General features: G+C 39.7%; 1 protein-coding gene across 1 annotated transcript in view; it reads right to left on the bottom strand.

Annotated features, from left to right (window-relative positions):
* LOC104514559 (rap1 GTPase-GDP dissociation stimulator 1-like) overlaps positions 1-19,708 on the bottom strand; it is a gene marked incomplete at its 5' end in the record, with an annotated part of 20,609 nt that extends 901 nt beyond the window's left edge. The window contains 13 exon segments of the mRNA XM_010158283.1: positions 1,276-1,404; positions 2,461-2,587; positions 3,492-3,631; positions 7,729-7,854; positions 11,186-11,320; positions 14,348-14,389; positions 14,392-14,480; positions 15,345-15,486; positions 16,081-16,206; positions 17,566-17,694; positions 18,323-18,448; positions 18,605-18,727; positions 19,598-19,708. Coding sequence (XP_010156585.1) covers positions 1,276-1,404; positions 2,461-2,587; positions 3,492-3,631; positions 7,729-7,854; positions 11,186-11,320; positions 14,348-14,389; positions 14,392-14,480; positions 15,345-15,486; positions 16,081-16,206; positions 17,566-17,694; positions 18,323-18,448; positions 18,605-18,727; positions 19,598-19,708 — 1,545 coding nt within the window.
* Between the last annotated feature and the right edge of the window lie 750 nt (positions 19,709-20,458).

Below are 20,458 nucleotides of genomic sequence, written 5' to 3'. Positions count from 1 at the left end.
ACTCTAGGTGATCCTGCTCTGGCAGGGGGGTTGGACTAGATGATCTCTACAAGTCCCTTCCAACCCCTTCCACTCTGTGTATCTGTGAAGACACTTTTTTTCTCCTGTTTGACTTCCAAGAACTGATTGAACAGAAGAAAAGCACTTTGAAAATGTAACACAGGACAAGTTCCAGCATTTTTTTGCCTGTGTGCTTTTTTGCTAGACTTTCAAGACCAGGCTGAATGAGGCTTTGAGCAACCTGGTCTGGTGGAGGGTGTCCCTGCCCGTGGCAGGGGGGTTGGAACAAAATGATCTTTAAGGTCCCTTCCAACCCAAACCATTCTGTGATTCTATGATTAATAAGACTCAACTCTTACTGTTACAGTTAGTCTATAAAGGACTAAGTATATACACCTCCGGAAAAGTCTTGCAGATCACATCTGTTGTGTCAGTACTCCATAGTAGCGCCAAAGATGTGTATCCCTATTCCAATATCCATGTGGCTATAGGTAAAAAGAGTATACTGCGAAATCCAGCTTGTCTGCCAATATAGAGCAGTTCCAGTATTTGAAGGGAGCTCCCCTGTGGTAGAACCTTGCCTGAGCAGTCATTATTTTCAATTTACATGATTTATGTATTAAGATGTGAAAAACTGGCACAAGATCTTTGGGCTCCTGGTTTCAAGGTGGTTGTTTTCAGTTAGTGCCACACATTCAGGAGGAGTATGATCTTGCTTGAACATTTTAAGTCTTCCCAAACCATGGAGTGAGAGAAAGTGAAATTACATCCTTCGTATGTTTTACTAAAAGCTGCTGTGCAAAGGCAGCATTGCTAAAACTACTGTGTTATCTCAGCTTCTGATTTGCTTACAGCATAAGCAGAACAAATGTATGCCTGCCTGTGGAAGATGATACAGACTCTTTGTTTCTTTGAACACAAAAATGCTGTGGTACATAGAGGACGTGGGACTGCCAGGCATTTGTGCGTGGTGAATTTGGACAAAGGTGCCTTTATTCCAAGGCTCTAATTCCGCTATTTCAGGACTTGATTATGCCACTGACTCACTGGAATAAAGCCTTTATTTTTTATTCGACTGATGGTTTAATCAACTTTTTATAAAGAAAAGCTACTTGACTGGGATTTTTGGTGATCAATAAAGAATGAAACTATTTAGTATCCTTTGCTACTCACTGACTGCAACATCATAAGCAGCACACTTCAGTAACAGAAAACGCTTGTATTCTCATCACAAATATCCATCCTTTCATCACAAACAACTCAAAATGAAGTTACCTGAATTAAGAAGACTGCACAAAAGACCCATTGAATTATATTTCACCTCGGGACTTGTATTATCATCTTGTAGAAGTTTGTGTAAGCTTTGAACTAGCTGTGATTCCTTAAAACATTCTTCAAGGGTTTCTGAAAAATAAGTAAACAAATAACAGAGCTGTTACCTGAAAAGAAGCTAAAAGGTGTGAACATACTTGCTTTTTAAAAATAAAATTCTTCACTGGCTTCACTTCAGCTTGGCTATACAGGGATGTCGTGGGCATCTGTTTTCTGTAATGGAGATGTTCTGTACTATTTTCTGTACAGTGTTTCTTCACTGGCCTCACTCTGGAAGACAGAACCTGCATACTATAGATTGTATTAAATAACCTCCTAATAGGTTAAAAAAACACTAGGAATTTTGATTTAAATAGGTTGCTGAATTGAGTTCAAGAGCCTTAATGGTGGGCCTAGCAGTAACATGGGCTCTTTACTGTCTTGCTTGTTAGTATAGGAAATTCCACATTTCAAGTGGACTATTTGTTTTCAATGTAGCTTTTGATATATGTAGATGCTTGTGGTGACTGACTTTATTAAATTGAGAATGATTTTCAGATGTGACCAGTCATACAGGAAAAAATCTGGAAAAAAAATTATAGTTGATATCTCTGAAAAATAGCTCTGTAAAAGTAGTGAGAACCTTTTATCATTCTCTCAATTGTTTCATTTGCAGCTTCCTCGAGGTCTGTGCTTCTGCTTTGTTCTTTCCTGCATTTAAATGTCTGTCTTCTGAAGATTATTTCCTCCATTTATAGTCTTCATTGACCATTCAAGTCCATAATTTGTCTTTAATTTTGTCTTCATTTAGACTTTTCCTTCTTTTTCTCTACTTTTAAATCACCTTTATTTCCTTCTGGTTTTTTTGGGTAGGCTTCTAGCACCATAGCCTATTACTCAGCAGACTCTGCTTGTCTACACAGCGTGGTCATTTGATTCTACCTGAAACAAAAAAAGCCTCCAGGCAATTCCTGAGGCCCATTGCTTTTGTGATCTCCTGGATGGCTGACCTCCTTTATTTCATGCTGAACGGCTAAATCTAGACAAGAAACATGCTTTTTCTTACATGTTATGTAGAATTAACAGCATGGCAGTGTTCCTTAGTAGTTGGGGATCTGACACATATAAATGCTTTTAGGAGAAAAATACCTAAATCGATAGCAGATGCTATTGCCAAGGCATTCAGAGCCTCATTCTGCATGGCAACATGTTCGCTGCTTGTCATGGAAACCAGATGCTTCACTCCTTGTGCTTCCTGGATGGCTTTGACAACTTCCTGTTAAAAGAAAAGTGAAATACCACAGATGGACATCTGACTTAAGAATGAAGCAGAATGTAACAAGAAATGAGACTGCATTCTTCAGCTTCTGAGTAGATGGAAATGATTTGCCTGCTGCAATGCAAACTGATAATATTTGAAGACTAGAGATAACTTTTTTTTTTTTGGCACTAATCATGTCTGCTTAGGGCTGGTCTAATTTATTTGGAATATCGATACTCAATTATGTATATACATATCTGTAGGATAAAAATGGATATATTTTGTCTCAAGAGTTTTAGTTTGACCTTATTCCAATTTTTAATTTTAAGCCTTCAAACTAGCAAAGATTAATTTCACTTTACGGAAGCCTGTGCAGATAGTATCTTTTTTTATCACTACCTCAAAGTAAAGCAGAGTTGGGATGCCTGTGTATAATAGTATGGTTTTCAAGAAATGGGAGCCTGTTCTAATAGACGAGCAGATACAGATCACACCAGATGCATTCATCACTAGGCAGATAAGTGGTTTCTTCAGGGCTACTGGAGGGCTGACGTTCAGGACAGGTCTGCGTTATCTTTGCCATTGTAATTTGAAACTAATATTTATGGGAGTAGAAAAGCTTTACCTGCTTACCATTGGTCAAGCTTTACTCAAGCTGGGTAAAAGTTGACAAGTGACAGCGAGTAACGTGTTGCTTGGTTCTGTGCAGTATTCTGTGGCAATGGAGAGCAATGCTTTCCTACTCACCTCCCCTTTATTGATACCGAGGCAGACCAGGAGGGTTTTTTACTGTGAACTCTCTTGTTTTTAATGATAAAGCTGTATGTGCTCATTAACACTTAACGCCTAGCTATATTGCCAAGCTTTAAAAATATTTGAGAAGGATAAAGTGGAAACATCAGACCAATAGTTCTCGTACTTGGGATCTGTTGTGACGCAAGATCGATGCCAGCAGCCGATTTGCTTCTCTGTGAACGCCGGTGTGGTCGTTAGCATTGCACCACTGCACAAGCCTGTTGAGCAGCATGGGGTCTTGGCCCAAGATTTCAGCCGCATCAGCTGAAGAGAAAAGCATCATCAGGAGACATTCAAAATCAGACTTCTCAGTCTTTCTGTCACAGAAATGTGAATGTAGAAGTAGCCATGAGCACAGACCTGAGCTCATTATCGTTTAGGAGCTGTAACTAAAACACTGGGCTTTGAAGGGATCTTAGAAATCTTTACCTGAGGAATGCCAGTTGTGTTAGGGCCACACCTGGAAGTAAAAACCAAAGTAAGCTGTTGTGATAGACCTATCTGTTTTAAAAGGCTGCTGAAGCAGGGCTTAAAATGAGCAGCTTCATATCTTTGAAAGCAAGTATTCTGTTGCCATACTGAAATCTTCATGAGGACTGGCTCTTTCCTGCTTGGTTTCTTGCACTTCCTCCTTGAGCCTTGCACAAACGTAATCGTGGGCTCTTCAGTCTGTTCTTGCTGTTTCAGTGCTCACAGTAATGGTGATAATTACTATTGGTAGCATGCGGGAAGCCAAATCTTAGTACAGAGTTGCAGCACATCTGTAATTGCATGTGTGTCTCGTCTTAAGAATAGGTGTTGAACTATGCATTAAGCATCATTAAAACTTCCCCTAGAGTTTGGAGGAGCCTTTTAATTGGCCTTACCCTGTGTTTCAGGAACCCTACCTCAAGACTTACTAGAGGTATTAATCTGTGTGATTGACATTTGGAAAAAACCCTCAGTAGATAACTTCTCCTAAGAAGCGGAACTGTAATGATACTCTGGTTTAAGGGTTGTTGCCTGTAAGGCAGACTACTCCCAAGACTCCCAAGTTCAGCAGCAAAAGGAGCTTTACCTGTGCTCTCTCTATATTGCATCAGTCTAACACATGCTTCTGTAGGAGTCCTATTGCAGTTTAATAATGCATCTTTAAAGTGCTGTGGATCAAAATTGACTAACTGGTTGAAAGTGGTTTTCGAAGCAATGGAAAGATGCAGATATAAGGACACTGAAGTCTGTGAAATACTCTATTTTAACCAACTGTGTTAAACAAGGGTTTAGCCCTGAGAATATCCTGGTAAAGTATTGCTTCAGTAATTTCAGTTAGTTGATTCTGTTCAGTACTCGTGAACCGAGGATATAAATGCACAGCATGTATAACTGGACACCATATGTAGTAGCTGAAAGGCAAAAGTAGTCCCAGGACAGATGCTCACTTTTGGTGTAGAATAGTTCTATTTGCAAAAATGTACTGTGGCTATAAGATTTAATTCAAACTTGGCAGCCTCGTGTAGTTATTTGTAATTAAGGGGTTTTCTTGTTGGCTTCATCTTGGTTTTCTTAGTCTTGTCCCATGACCATCCCCCACACCTTGATGCTGGAGGACCAGAGCAGAGATATGTGAAATGTGCATTGTGTGCTCTAAAGAAACAAAGATTTGGTAAAGACCTTCATATGAAGTGTACATTCCTTATGAAGGTCTATAAAGGGTCTGAGCTTTTTCCCATCTTTTTTCTGCTTTCCCAGTCTTTTAAAATAGTTCCAGGTCTGAAAGAAGGTAATCAGGGACAATCCTGCTTGTTTGGAAGTCAGTTCAGAAAGGGAAAAACGTGGGGAAAGGTCTGCATGGTTTTGAGATACTGGGAAGTTTGTCTCTTGGAGCTTTGCTGAAGCAAAGACTTGAGAAAGAACCAATGTTAACATCTGGAATAGAAGGGATAGATTTGGCCGATAGAGGCATTGCCTTACTCCTGTTTCTTCACCTGTCCCTTTCTATGTGTTGCATTTGTTTGAAGATAGTCTTATGAAAGGGTCAAGTAGAACGTGCACCAGGTCACTGCCAATAAACCACATGAGTACTCTGGGTATTTTGTAAAAACTGTAAATCAGCCTGTACTCTTTGGGTAGGGAGATGAGAGAGGATGGGCAATCCACAGATCAAAATCCCACAAGGAATCTGTGAGCTTCTAGCCTAGTTGAACATGTTTGTTTTGAGATAAGTTATTTGTTGCACAACCACCTGCATATTGCCTCCTGTAACAGAAAGGCTTTTGTTTCTAGGTCAGATGTTACATGTTCGTCTGAGGAGATCATGGTAATCCAGTTTTGTACTGAAAGCTGAAAGAGGTAAGAGGGTGGTGAACGGAACTAGTCTAAGAGGTTTGTTCAGAGAAGGTGTCTTGACCCAGTTTGACAGGGACTTCCTGATGTCTACCAGCTGTAGAGCTATTTGAGATAAACCCCTTTTAGTCTTAAGAACTAATAACTAAAGGAACAGGAGAACCTTTTAACTTAAAAAGTGCCAAATTTGAATCAATTGTATGTATGATTGAACTTTCAGTTGAGCTGAAAGACCTTTGGCTATTGAAATGCACAAATTATTCTGCTTCTCTGAAGCAAAACAGTGGAAAAACCAGGAGTTAATGTTAACATCTTTTTAGTGTAATGAAGCTGACAGATCTTACTGCAATGTTCTACGGTTATAAAGAAACCTACCTCCTAGTCTGTAGGCCTCAGCATGCCCAGTGGTTGTCAGAGTAATGAATTTATACTGGATAATGCAATTAACTAATTTAGTGTGGACTTCTTAGTGGATGTGTATTCATAAGAGTTTCAGGCTGAGTTAATTAAGGGCAATGTTAGCTCATGGGTAAACAGAACAAAGTAATTAAAGGTGTGAGAATTGTGGGCTAATAGGCATGAATGGGTAAACATTAAATAATCTCCATCTTTTTTTCTACTCTACAGTTTGATATCTGAATTGATACAGATTCAGGAGTTGTGCCATTTTGTGCCAAATCCCATTAAATAGCATTGAGTAAAAAAAAAAAAAAAAAAAAAATTGGTGTTTGATAGTGTAGATCTGTGTTATTATGATGTCTCAGTTTTAAAAGCTAAATGGTCTCCCCTGTCAGAATTCAAGTGTAACCTTGGAGAGATTACCTTTTAATGACTTCCTTCAAAGCCTGAGAGGAAGAAGAGGCTAAGTTGCTGTATATCTTGCAATGTCCATTTCCTATCATGGTGAAATATAAGTAAAAGCAGCTGTTTACTGGTCTGGAATCAGTGCACATTAATACGAGTGCTAGATCTAAGTTCATATCGTGCATACCCATTTGAGAAAGGGTGCAAGTAGCTGCCATATCAAAGTGGTGTCTGCACTGGTGTAAATGAGTGCAGAACGGAATGTAAGAGAGTGAGGGTTCTTTTCCACTTCCATATAACTAATGAATTTGTAACTGTACCTTACCCAACTGTCAGTTCCTGTAGCAAAATGGTCATAAATTTTCTGATTCTGTTTTTGAGCTATTTATTGTTATTCCTGCACATCAAGGTGATCTGTACTGAGTACTGTTCTAGAGCAGCTGCTCTGGTGATACAAGTAGAACACTTATTAAAAAAACCAAACCCCACAACACTTGTGTTACACTCTGGTAAGAAGCTAGAGAAGTCTAAGGATAAATTAAGATATTGTAGTAGATCTTAATGTAATTCTGACATTGTGTGTGTTTCTCAGAATGCAACTATACGCACAGATTGAGTATTGTTGCCTTTGCATACCCACTGCTGTAAAACTGAATGAAGTGCACTTAGATAATCCCATATTTCAACATGCGAGGTAAACTCAACATTTGAGCCACACCAGCAAGATAAACCTGGCAAGATGCATATAGAGAGACTTTGTGACTGGTGGAAACTTGTTTCTCCTGCCTCTCTCTACCCCAGCTCCTTTTGATCTCTTTATATTCCTCTCTCTCTCCACCCCAGCTCCCTTTGATCTTCTCCTGTTCTGTTGATTTGCTTTCTTGTTATTTGGCACTGTAAATCCTTAGCCTGACTCTTTTCCATCATTCTTATGCTTTGCTGGTATATCTTTGGTGGAAAACATCTCATTTTCCTATTAGGCCTTTGCTGTTTGTCACTGACTGCTGGTGCTGCTTTCATTTGATTTGATTCTCCTCTGCCTCTGAGGCTGACTGGGGCAGTAGGAAGGCTCGCAGCCTCTGCCAATCATCTCTGTTGGAACCCCTCCAGACAGAGTGGAATTAGGTTAGCAGGACACTTGGCCTGTAGTCTCCTTTGCACATCCATTGCCTTGCAGGGAGGGGGGAGGTGGGGGAGTGTATAATTGACATCAGTAAGCATTAGCAATTCCCTACCTTGGCCGTCTGCTAACATTCGTAGTGTTCCAAGAAGTTTAAACTGCACAGGAGGCATCTCTGACCGTAGAAGCGCCTGAATCCTTTCTGCGACACCTTCCTCCAGCATTTGGACCTTGTTAACAACTAGAAAATAGATAAAAAAAGATGTTGAAGCTCAGTAACTACACCGGCATCTGAAAATACAGATATGACATAACTGTGGTTCTGAATTTTATGCCCTGTTATGCTCTTAGCAAAAGATCCAACTTGCTAGAGTGCTGAGAAATGAAGTCAGGACTACCCGATTGTTTAGGCTTCTCTTTTGAGCTGAAGATTTCCTAGGAATTTTTGTTAGGATATTTTGGTTACTTTTGATCTCAGCCCTTATGAAGTACATAAAAGGATAAACACAGCATTGCTGTTTCTCTTCTTTTTTCTAGCTGTAATAGATTATCCATCCTCTCGTCCACTCACATGAGCAAGCCTTTCCTCTGTTTGCACATGTAACCGAACTGGGTGCAGAAGTGATTTACATAGCCATATTTCTTGAGAATGAATTTTCTCTTTGTATTTGAGCTCACTGATCCCTTGTTGTTCATGTCTTTGTTTCTGTGCTTTTCTCTCCTAATTCTTGTGTCTTTGCTCCAGTCATTAGTCCAGTAATCCCTGGTAATCATCAGGAGCTTGTCTGGAAAGAGTCCTAATGCTGCTTGACTGTGCTGCCATCAGCTGTTTCCTCCAGAACAATTTTCTTCCCATCCTCTGCATGCCTTTTTTGAGGGGCAGGGGAATGACAGGACAGTGAAACTAGAGAGAGAACATTCTATCCCTTCCCCCTTCTATTGGGCAAGTTGAGAAACAGACACTGTTAAGAAACTTGCTCTCAATGTCCTTGGTTTTCTGTGGCACAGCCTGTCTCCATTCACTAGAGCATAATGACTTTTCAATTTGTTTCTATAAGCACCTGTTTTCTTTTAAGATCACTGGTTGAACTGGAGGCTTTCCCTGTGCCCATTTGCAAGTGTTGGCCCATATTTAATTAATGTTTATTTTATGATTTATTTGGATTTGCATTCAGTCTATTTATTTTTCTTTCCCAGGTAGCAACTACACTGTTAAATGATAGAGTTTGCGTATTTCTGGAAGAAATTTATTACTGTGAAGGAATGTCTTAGAGTTTCTGTATTCTGATATTTTTACAAATTCATGAGGAAAACCACAGTGTAGGAATAGCATTTTAATTGCTATGCATTGCTCACACATTTGGAAAGATCTCACATGGTTTGTAATAGTCTTGAACAGAACAGATAACCAAAGTAGACTCTGTATTGATTCACTGATACTTTATAATTTAGACTTGGGCCTGTTAAAGTACAGCTGCAAAGAACATTAAGATCTACTGGTACAGTGTGCAGCAGACAGTGGTATAGGGGTGAAGTTGTAGTCTGCAACCACATTTTTCTGGAGTTTTAGATCCTGTAATCTTTACAAGATCAGCTGTGTTCATTGTTTTGTTAAGGAACTCCCAAGGAATGCCTGGGCTTGGCATTGCGAAAAGTGGGCCTTGGTATTCGTTGAGGAACAGGTTCTGTTGTGAGTTAGAATGTGATCATCTCTGCTTGTTGTCAAGGGAAACTACATCAAAATTGCTACCTTTCAAATGAGATTAATTGGTATCACTACTGCTTGTAAATTTGTAGGAGTGAAGTCACTGAGAACTAAGCATGGAATATCCTTAGGCTTATGGAAAATAAATCCACCTTTTCATTCTAATAAAGATAGTTGCATTATGCCTACTAAATTACTCTCCTAATTTCACCTGGATGGCTCTGATTTTTCATGATTTTATGATTATCTTCTAATAGTTCTGTGTTAGGTTGTAACTGATGTAAGGTAGCTGGCATGCATGGTTGAAACACTGTGTACTCTATTAGCACCCTATTAGCACCAGAAAAGCAATCTGCATGGGCCTCTGTCTGCTGATGTGAATGGTGGTAGAAAATCTCTTCACAGAAAATAAAATATACATAGGAACAGTGAGGGGCTTATGGTGTGAAATATGTTTATTAAAATACTGAACAGCCAGACATGGCTGGCTGTTATGATCCAGAGAGCGTGATAATACTATAAGCCAAACTAAATAAATTACTTGAGATCATATCAAAAATAAGTTGAAAGAAATAGGTGAAGTTCTGAAGAGAGCTATCTGCAAGAAGAAATGAGGGTGTATTAGGCTTTAAAAAGAAGTCGTGGATGCAAAGTTGGAACTAGCATATACTGGGGCTCCCACTTGTTCAAAGCAATGATTATGTATAAAATTTAAACCAAGCATGCTGGCTAACGTTACATAATAAAATTGGCAGACAACTTCAAGTTCTTTTATTTTCAGAATATAGCTTTGGTGTCATGTTCTTCTCTGCAGGTATAGCAGTGCAGGGACTGCGCTGCAGGCTGCTGTACTTTTAAGGCTTTAGCAAAACACTTTTGTCCTGAATTACACTTTGGCATGGAAGCAGTAAATTTGAGATGAGAAGCAGCACCATTTTCTGATGTGTATTAACAAGAGATCACAAGAGTAGAATCATAGAATGGTTAGGGCTAGAAGGGACCTTTTAAAGCTCATCTAGTCCAGCCTGCAGTGATCAGTGATCTTCAGTGATGTTCAACTAGATCAGGTTGCTCAGAGCCCCATCCAACCTGACCTTGAGTGTTTTAACGGGTGGAGATGTACCATCTCTGGTCAACCTGTGCCAGCATTGCACCACCCTTATCTGTCATTATCACACAGATACTGCCACTATCATTGACTGGCTTGGCTATGGTCAGCAGCAGGTCCGACTTGGAGCTGGGGAAGCTTCTAGTAACTTCTCACAGGAGCCAACCCCCACTGCCAAACCCTGCTGCCACACAAACCTGATATATCATCGTAAAACATTTCTTCCTTATATCTGTTCCAAATCTACACTCTTAGTTTAAAACCACCACCCCTTGTTCTATCACAACAGGCCCTACTAAAAAGTCTAAGAAGTCTGCCCCCATCTATCTTATATGCCCTCTTTTAAATACTGTAGCTGAAGTGTGTTACAAAGGCCAAATTTGCAATGAATATTGGCGATGTAGAAGAGGAACAGATCTATGAAATCCCTACCAGCCATGATGCGATAGCTTCACCCCATACTCTCTCTTTTAAGCAATAAACCCTGTTCTGCTTTTTTGTCTTGGACTGCTGTATGTTGTTCATATGAAACCATTTCAGCAGCTGGCAAGGAGGTCACACTTTATTATATATAGACCCTTTATGTAGATGAGAAGTCCTGATGAGTTATTCAAATATATATGTCTGCAGGGAGGAAAACAGGTCATTTGCCCCTCCAAATACAAGGCACTGGAAGTGGTGACTTGGACAGAGCTGCACAGATCTCCATTATGTAACTCATCTTTACAAGGAATTAAGTCAATTGTCTTCAAACTGTACCTGGTATGGCAAGGTTTCGAAGTGCACTGAGTGCAGCATGTTGAACAGAGATGTCCCCACTCTCCACGTGTTTCTCCAGAAGGTCTAGAAGCTGATGTATGACTCCCAGCTGTACCATTCGTTCACAGTTGCCATCTAAAGAAAGAGGCAAAACCAAGCAGGTGAGAGAGAAAACACAATGATATAAATTAGTCATGCAAATGGAGAATTCAGGAAGTCTGCCTCAACTGTTTTCATGTCTTGATAAGATTGAGACTGAAGCTTTTGCATTGTTTTTTACAACCTTCAGCTCTAGAGGGAAGTGGGCATCTGCTACCTGTGAACCAATGCTGAGACACCCTGTAGTAAAGCTTAGCTAGAGAGAGCTTTCTAGGGACACTCACTGTGAAATTCAAAACCATATGTTCCCCAGTCAATTTCTTCCTCAGTACTGCTTTATTTTCCATTATATATGTGGTGGAATACTGGTGGTATTTTCAATTTCTCCATGGGATAGCTTTAATACTCTAATTTTGCTATTCTACTAATTTAAGAGACTGTTATGAGACTAGGGACCATACCCAGCAATGGTGAGTCTGATTACTAGTTGTGTACTGTTGTTGCTCCGTGTGTTCAATTTAATAATTTGTCATCAACTAACCATCGAATGAATCAGACGTAGGTTTTTCTTACCTGTTTTGAGAAACCCACTTTCTGTGGTTTCTGAGAAGTGTAATTGTGTCCTGCTCATACAAAGCTAGGAAAAGATGAGTTGATGTAGAGCATTATGATCTGTTTAACACTCAGGAACGAGCAGTTTGTACGCTGCAAACAACTACCATTTTGCCCAGTACATACTCTGCAGTCTTTGTCAGTACGTGTCTGTGTGTCTCCCTCTTGCTTTGAGAACTTGCTCTTCAGAAGTGAAAGCCCTTCTGTTACCAGAAGCTACTTAGCTCACTGTGATAGGAAATGGGAAAGTGCTCTCCTAAAGGAGCAAAAGGCAACTCTGCATATCATGGTCTGTACCCTTCCTGACAGAAGTGTTTTGAAGATGCCATTTGGCAAATATTTTCCTGTATTTTATTTTATGCAGTTTATTATGCCTTAGGAGAAGCATGTTCCTGACACTAGTCAAGATTTCCTTGTTGCTGTGCTGTTACAATATGGATGCCTTTTTAATAAAATGTGGCAAAGCAGTCTGAATGCTCTGTAGGAAGACCCCATCTTCACCCAGGTAAACAGCTGTATCTGTGGAACTATACAGACTTCGTACAAATACAGAATCTGGCCAAAAGTAGCCTTAGGTGCTTCTCACGGTACTAACTGCATGTCTAAGATGTACAGATTTCTAGTTTTTGTGTGTATACCACCTATGAATGTCTAGTAATTTTAACACCTTTGCTGGTTTGAATGTTATTTCCACCCCAAAGTAGCAGAAACTCCTCCATGTTGTCTTTTGAACCAATGCCTACGATTCCTTTAATCTCTTAGCATTTCAGTTGGTAGCCTATTTTTCCCCCTGTATTACTACCTAGGTTAAATAAGAATTTGTCAAATGCTTATAAAATATAAGTGGATATTTTCATAAGATAACTGTCAGTCTGTGAAATAGTTTGAATTCTACTCACGCAAAAATGTTTTGACAGCAATTTATGCACACATTCTCTAAAGCTGATGTTTTTGCTTGTGGTATTTCATATGTTCTTTTGCCTGGTTCTAATCTTCAGAGATCAGAGTATATGAGGAAAATTGCCTGATTCTCTAGGAACAGACCATCTCTGTTGGACTGACAAAATTCTACAGGCAAATATACTTTCATCTTCATATAGACTAACCTTAATTGAGACTAATTCCTCTCCTCCCCCCACCTTTCACACCGAAGAATGGCAGAGCACTTTTTTTTTCCCCTCTCTTGTAGTAAAGTGTGAATAGGCAGAAGCCATTAGTGGTTGCCTTGCTTTGATTGTCATAGAGCTCCAAATTGGTTCTTTCTCCTATGGATTTTTGCTTGGATAGCAGCAGAACCTTCAATTTAATGGCTCATAGTTAAAGTCTGATAGGAACAGCCACTTTCATATCTGCAAAAGCTGTCTGTCATGTTTTCACTGCCTCAGAAGTCATTTGATGCTGAGATCAGATTTCCATTGGATTTTTTTCCCCCTTAGATTAAAGGCTGTGCATACATCAGTGGCATATACTGGAGACTGAAAGGGATTATTCACTTTTTCCACATGAAACATCTAATGGGGTTGTGGGGGAGATGGAATGAGAAGAGCGAGTGACAAAGCAAGCCATTCAGCTGAATAAATTGAAGATAGCCAGTTTAAAGGCACCGAGGGCATTTCAGTGGCCTTTGTAGAGACATGATGCACAATGGCTGATTCAGAGCAAGGTATAAGACAAGGAAGAAAGGAAGTCCAGAAGGGATGGGGGAGGAGGTGTAGAGGTGTGTGTGTGAGAGCTTGTTTAAAAAAAACCCAAAAACCAGATGAGACTGACTAGCTAAACATTCAGACAGATGTGTGGGAATCTTTTATGATAATTAAGCATGTATTAATGCATAAAGCTGAGCAGCGTTGAAAAAGCTCCTTTTTGTTAATTGAGTTTGAACCCAGTAGAGTAGCTATCAGTGAGATAGGACAGAAAACACGGTGGGGGTCTTCTGCTGACTGATTTCACACACCATGACTTCCAGGATTCTATAAGAGTGTCTCTGTTTTTCTCTCTGCATGGTATTAAGGCTCACTGCTTTCTATCGTAGGGAAGTATGAAAGATAAAATGGCTTATCCTGAGATTTATTTCCATACACACCTCCCCTCTCAGCCCCCATATTGTCTGAGTAACCTTCCCTTCCTAAAAGTGACTTAAAACCTAAAATGTCAATAATTATGGGGGTTGTTTTTTTTATAAATTATTAGCAAATGTATTTGCCAGGAAACAGTTCCAGAGTCTCCCCTCTACTGATGTGTGATTTGTGGAGGATAAGTGAAAGCTTGCATATCTGACCACCCCAAACGACTTCTGTATCATTACCATCTGTGACCTAAAGGTATGCAAGGCTGCAGAAAAACAAGAATGTTACTTTTCAGAGCCAAGGAGCAAAGAAGTATGAGTATTGCTTTTCTCTCCACTCGCAAGCAGTGGCTTTCCATCTCTGAAAGGTAAATAGCCAACCTTGCCATTTATTGTAAAATTAGCAATCGCTGTTGCTCCTGTCTCTATAGCTGCGTGTGTTTGGATGTGATGCAAGTACCAACATTCTGGGAGATGATGCCACATGCCTTAGCAAAATAATTCTGCATGTACTTATCAGTGGCATGATAAATAGAATATCTTGTGTCAGTGCATAAATAGCCCTGAAATGAACTGTTCTGTCTGTCTTTGGGGAGATTCCAATCAATGATGTCTTAAAGGTTGTTGTTACAGTTAATAATTTAAAACCTTTAAATTGTTGGTTGGTTGGGGATTGGGGGTGATGGGATGCTGTTTAAGTGTTCAGTTCTTGGTGTTTTAGTCTTTTTTCTGTGTTGCCCAAAATACAACATAGCAGGGCCACCTAAACTAAGTTGCTCTTAGGTCTTTACCTTTTTATGTTGTTCCTGAAATCAGCTTAAAGACTTAGTGAAAATCTGGGTCAACGACATGTGTAGTCTGTTCCAAATAGATAAATGCAGAACTTGCATTACAAGAAAGTTCTTACCTTTCATTTGTTAATCCAAATGTTCAAAGTATGTATACAGATTTGGATAGTGAATGAGGAAACATGATTAATTCAATACCATGTGAACTTAATCTGATGATTAGCTTTAAATTTAAAACTGGCTCTTAGGCCAGCTTTGAAAGGAAAGTGTTAGAAGCAGGGTGTGAACTGGCAACCACAGGTACAGCTACAATTGCGTGGATTTCTTGTGCTTGCGTAGGACCAGTCACAGTGGTATTAGATGCCTTGAGGTGACGTGTATGCCTGAAGGGAGACATGGCAGTGTGAGCACTAGGCTCCTCTAAAAAGTGAAGTATGGTGCCTGAGAAGAATTCCTCTAAGGATTATGAAACAGGTTGCAGATATGTCCCTGTTAGGGAAATGAAAGCATCAGGGTGGATGGTAATTCTCTGCTAAGGGGACTTTTGGTATTTTTTTCTTTATGTATTTGGACTGTAGCATTCCCTTTTTTACCTCCAAGAAGCAGAGAGACAATGAGATCTGATGCAGCCTTCACAATGCATGTGTCTTCAGCTTGTGAACTGCCCTGGAGCCTCAGCAGGATCTCAGACAGCACCTCTTGCACACCTGCCTCCACCAACTGCACTTTCAGGGCATCTGTAGAGATCACAGCAAAAGCACACCAAAAGCTTTTTGGGTCTTTGGAGCGTTTCAAACTGGGAAGCTAAATCCTTGAACTTCAGCTAGTCTTTTTTCAGGTGCAGTCACTGTTTGGGTTTTGTTTGTAACAGACATCCTGGTGACACCAAGGCAGAATGAGCAGATCTTCTGCATTGATCTTTGGCCTTTCTTTTATTGCTAGTCATGAGTTTTCATTTCTTTAAAATCTGTATCATGTATCTGGTTATTTTTAGTGGATTCTTGTTGGTGCTTGTTACACCACTGCTTAGATGTCTGTGATATTTGGTTGTCATTTTTTAATAAAAAATCTACCTAGTCTCTTTCCTGTTACACACCATGCAGAGTATGAGTTTGAATCCACTATCTTACAGATCCCTTTCTTTGTTGCCTCATCTGTTAAGCTTCCAAGTCTTGTTTGGGCCAGGATTTCATATGTTCTTGAGGCTTATTTCCACTGAAGGGATTGCTGGCTCCATTAGGAGGATTCCATGGCAAACTCAGAACCCAGAGCTTAAGCTAAGTACCAGTACCCTGTCTCCCCTCGTTCCCCCAAGCTGAAAGGAGCCTTACCATTTTCTGCAAGTGCTTGCAGGACCTCAAAGACAATTTCCAACCTCTCGTGGTTCTCTGCTCTTCTCAGTTGTTTCACCAGCTGTTCAGCAACCTTTGTCTTGCTTAGAGCTTCCCTGGCTGTATCTGTGTACATGGTAAAGTCAGGATTTTGAATCGTTTTTTATCTTATTAAATGTTAAAAGCATATCTCCCTATAATCTGAAGCAATTAGATGCTACTGTGGTTTTGAGTGCTTTTTCTGTTACAGATGCGATGCGTCTGTTCCTTTGACAGCACTGAGACAGCAAAACCCTACTCCATCTCTTCCCCACACACTTTAACACTGGTTTTATGTAATTCCTGTAGATCTGACCTTACAATAGCTGCCAAATTAATACTGGCTTAATTCCTTTGACTCTTATAAATGCATCTGTAGTATGATTATTTAATGTATCAAATTGACACATGCCAGTTTGTTTTCTGCCTTGATTAGATGGTTCTAGTCTTGCTGGGTTCCTAAAGATATACAAGATGTATGTTAACAAAGATCAATTTTGTTTTAAAGCTTACTACTGTCTGAGAGAACACATTTGAATGGAATATGGTATTAAGTAACATAAGAGAACTTGAAAGGACAGACCTCATTAAGGATGATGTGACAGTGTGATACTATACCCCCTTCCCTGCCTCTCCCCCCAAAATGTAGGAAGCAGTAGACGAAATTGTGGTCAGACCATATACAAAGTGTGCTAATATTTTTCTACTTGGTCTTTTCCTTCCATCACTACTTCCAACTTGTTTAAAGTAGAGGAGATGTATTTTAAATTAGTGGGGATACCTTTGGTTTGAAAATTGTGTAAATGAAAAGGGAAGCTGTTTCATTAAGGTGTATAAAATTAATAGGAACACATTTTTTATAAATGAGTGTATAATGTACCCTCTCAGAAGTGGTTGAAACTGTCAATATACTACATGAAGTTATGCCCTCTATACCTTTTTTACTGGGTCAAAAGCTGTCTATTAAATCTTAATTTTTTCAGTATAGTACCAGTTATTGCTGTCACTCCAGGAATCATAGAATCATAGAGTGGTTTGGGTTGGAAGGGACATTACAGATCATCTACTTCCAACCCCCCTGCCATGGGCAGGGACACATTCCACTAGACCAGGTTACTCAAAGCCTCGTCCAGCTGACCTTGAAGACAGCCAGGGATGGGGCATCCACAGCTTCTCTGGGCAACCTGAGTAGTAACTACTTCTGGAGTATCTCCACTGAAGATCCTGTGGCCAGTCCCTGATTAGGTATCAGTAGTGTTTAAAAAAACAAAACCCAAAGCAAACAAAAAACCCCCTCCAAATAGCCCAACAAAACCAAACTCCCACAGAACCCCAAGAAACAAAACACAAAGACCCCACAAACCTGTGGGTGTTCTGCACATACATGGAAAGACTGTGATAGTGTGAGGGTGATGTTTGCTCTAAGCTATGGAAGCGTGTACTTACCAAGGTCTGCAAGATTGCATAAGGCCAATAGATCAACATGGACGAGTGGTTCACTCTCTGCATGATCGGTTAATATTCGGACTAGTGATGTGATTACTCCTACCTTCACCAGCTCTTCCTGAAGATCACCTGGTAATAGTAAGCAAAGAAGTTAAAGGTGATTATGTAGGGACCAATTAAATCAGTAAAAAGGGTCAAACTAAGATGCTTTGCAGCAAGTTAGTCTGGTTCTTTGTCACGCTTGGAATTCGTTCAGCTTTCGTGCTGTGGGTTCAGGCTAATGCGTGTGTTTAGGAACTGCAGGTTCAGGACAGAGTGTTGCTAAACCTCCTGGTTCTACTTTGATTCAAGGAATTAAGCCACTGTAAAAATATGTAAGGTGTTGTTTTTTAAAAAAGTGCTTTGCTTTCTAGACACTGTTATAACTTTGGAAGAAGATAAAGTCGTTCAGGATTTGGGCCCAAGGCAGTTCTGCAAAGGTACTTAAGATATGTATGAGTCTCTGCTACTCTTGTAGAGCAGTTCTGACAAAGTCAGAAGCATAGGGGGAAACCCAGACTTTAGAAGGTGTCTGGGATACATTCAGCCTGGTGTCTGAGAGCTGTGTGTATCATTTATCTAACTGGAGGTTGAAGTGCATTGTGTGCTCAGGTTTCATAAAATAAATTATTAATTACAGGTTGCAGTTCCTTATAAAATGATATAAAATGATGCCTTGCATCTAGGGAAAATAGGATTCTCTCAAGTTGATACTTACGATTATCGTAACAAATACGGCCGATAGCCCTCCCAGCATGAAGCAACATTTCTTGGTCTGTGCTCTCCAGAAAAGGTATCAAAGTTAAAACCAAATCTGCTTCAATACATGGTTTCTTCATTTCCTCTGTGTGGGTAGAGGAGATGGACTTGTGGGTTTTTGCCACGTTGAAGTAAAACAATTGCAAGACCAATAGCTGGTAGCCACGAAACAAAACTCGAGTGGAAACATACAGCTAATGTGCTGTAAAATGCCTTGTAGTAACACTTTAGCACAACATACCATTCTTGACTATCTCTGAAAGCACCTGGGCTGCTTTCACTGCACATCGTGGATTGCCCCTCAGGATTTTTGCCAAAGTTAGGAAGATCCCACTCTCTCTGAGTAGGCTGAAGGATCTCTGCTCTGTAACGATAAGAGTGTTAACAATAGGATAACAGTTGCATTAGGTTTGCAACTGTTTTATTTACATGTTCCTTTGTTTCCTAGAGTTCTGAGTGCATATCCATGGGATCCAAGGTTCTGATTTAACAAGGCACTCAAAGGCTGTCTCAGTCTAAATATATGGGAACAGTCATCGTTTGAATTGCAGCAAGTGCAGTTCCAGCTGATTATTGTCCTTTGTGCTGAATTGAAGCACAGGTGGCAGAGCAAAGAGGGAAGCAGTTTAATCTTCTCTGACTACAAAAGGATGCTTGCATAAGGCATGGGAAGTGAGGGATTAAGATTCTATTCCTGAGGTATGACCTGGCAATTAATTACGTAGGCAGGCACAACATCATTTATTAGACTAGCAATTCCCTTATTAGTCAATCAGTTCCCTTAGCCTTTTTTTCATCAAAAATATGGCTAAATGTCCTTAACATAATAAATTAATACCTATTGGGAGATTCAAGTAAATGCAGTTTATGTCATTTCAGGAGAATGTGCAGAAACCCTAAAGACTTTCTTATGAGGAGACTAGGAACTACTTTTTAAATTCCTGACCTGATAGCCTCACCCAAATTTAATACTAGGAGTTTGTAGTAAATAGAATATTAAATTTGGAATTTCACTTGCAGCTTCAGATGTTTTAGTAACCAGTAGCTTTATCTGGTCAGAGGTAGATTTGCGAGTATACAAAGAGAAAGGAGAACAGTAAAACCAGCTGAGGATAGCTATGGTTTCAGCAGCAATCGCTTCTTGTAATACCGATTATCACCAGAGACGAAAACCTCCAGCGAATGCTTTCGGATTGTGCAAATGGTTAAATAGTGATCTGGTGTGATACTTAGCTATCTTCAGTAAGAGCCAGGAGAATCCCATTCAGACTTTCAAGGATCTGATCTTCAGCTTCTGCATCATTTCCACAGAGCCCAAGGTATTCCAGGTGCTGACTCAGGGTTTCTAAACAGAATGGGATGGAAAACTCTGGTGAGGCAATATGGAAAATATGTTGAGTTCTTTATGGTATTTCTTTTCAGTGGCAATGCCTGACCGTAAGATCATCTCCTGAAGGGTCCAGATCTAAATGTGCTATTTAAATAACTAATTTAATCCAAGAGCATGGGGGAAAAGGTTTGGCCCACTTCTCAGACAGCACATAGCTCTTGTGTAGGCATAAATATGCAGGGATAAATTCTATCTGGAAAAAGAAATTATCATATAAGAACTGTGGCAGAGCTTGAGATAGGGAGGAGGGAGGAATAATTAGAGAATCCACATCAAGCTTGTAATTTCTAAATACCTCTTTATCACAAACATAATACTTTCAGTTCTGCTAGCTGTATACCTACTCTGATAGTGGCCAGCAGCAGGCATTGAAATAATACAGGAATGAATGGATATCATAACATACTTCTCCCGTGGTTTCTGGTAACCTGGACTTTAGAAAAATACCTACTATTTACATCTATATACTAAGTACATTTTGATGGACTTTTATTCCATGAATTTGTTTAATTACCTATTTAAAATAATTAATATTTTTTATTTCCACAGCACACCATGACATTAAGTTCCATAGTTTCACTGTTGTAAGAGGAAGATACTTCCCTTTGTTTTAAAATATTTATCAAAAATCTCAAAGCTAATGGCCTTTGAGTTTCTGTAGTAAGAGAAAGGAATGATCCATCACTATTTGCCTTTCCCATGCTT

The sequence above is a fragment of the Eurypyga helias genome, unplaced genomic scaffold (genome assembly GCF_000690775.1).
Source record: "Eurypyga helias isolate BGI_N326 unplaced genomic scaffold, ASM69077v1 scaffold5839, whole genome shotgun sequence".
In the NCBI taxonomy this organism is placed as follows: domain Eukaryota; kingdom Metazoa; phylum Chordata; class Aves; order Eurypygiformes; family Eurypygidae; genus Eurypyga; species Eurypyga helias.
This window is presented reverse-complemented; position numbering and strand designations above follow the sequence as displayed.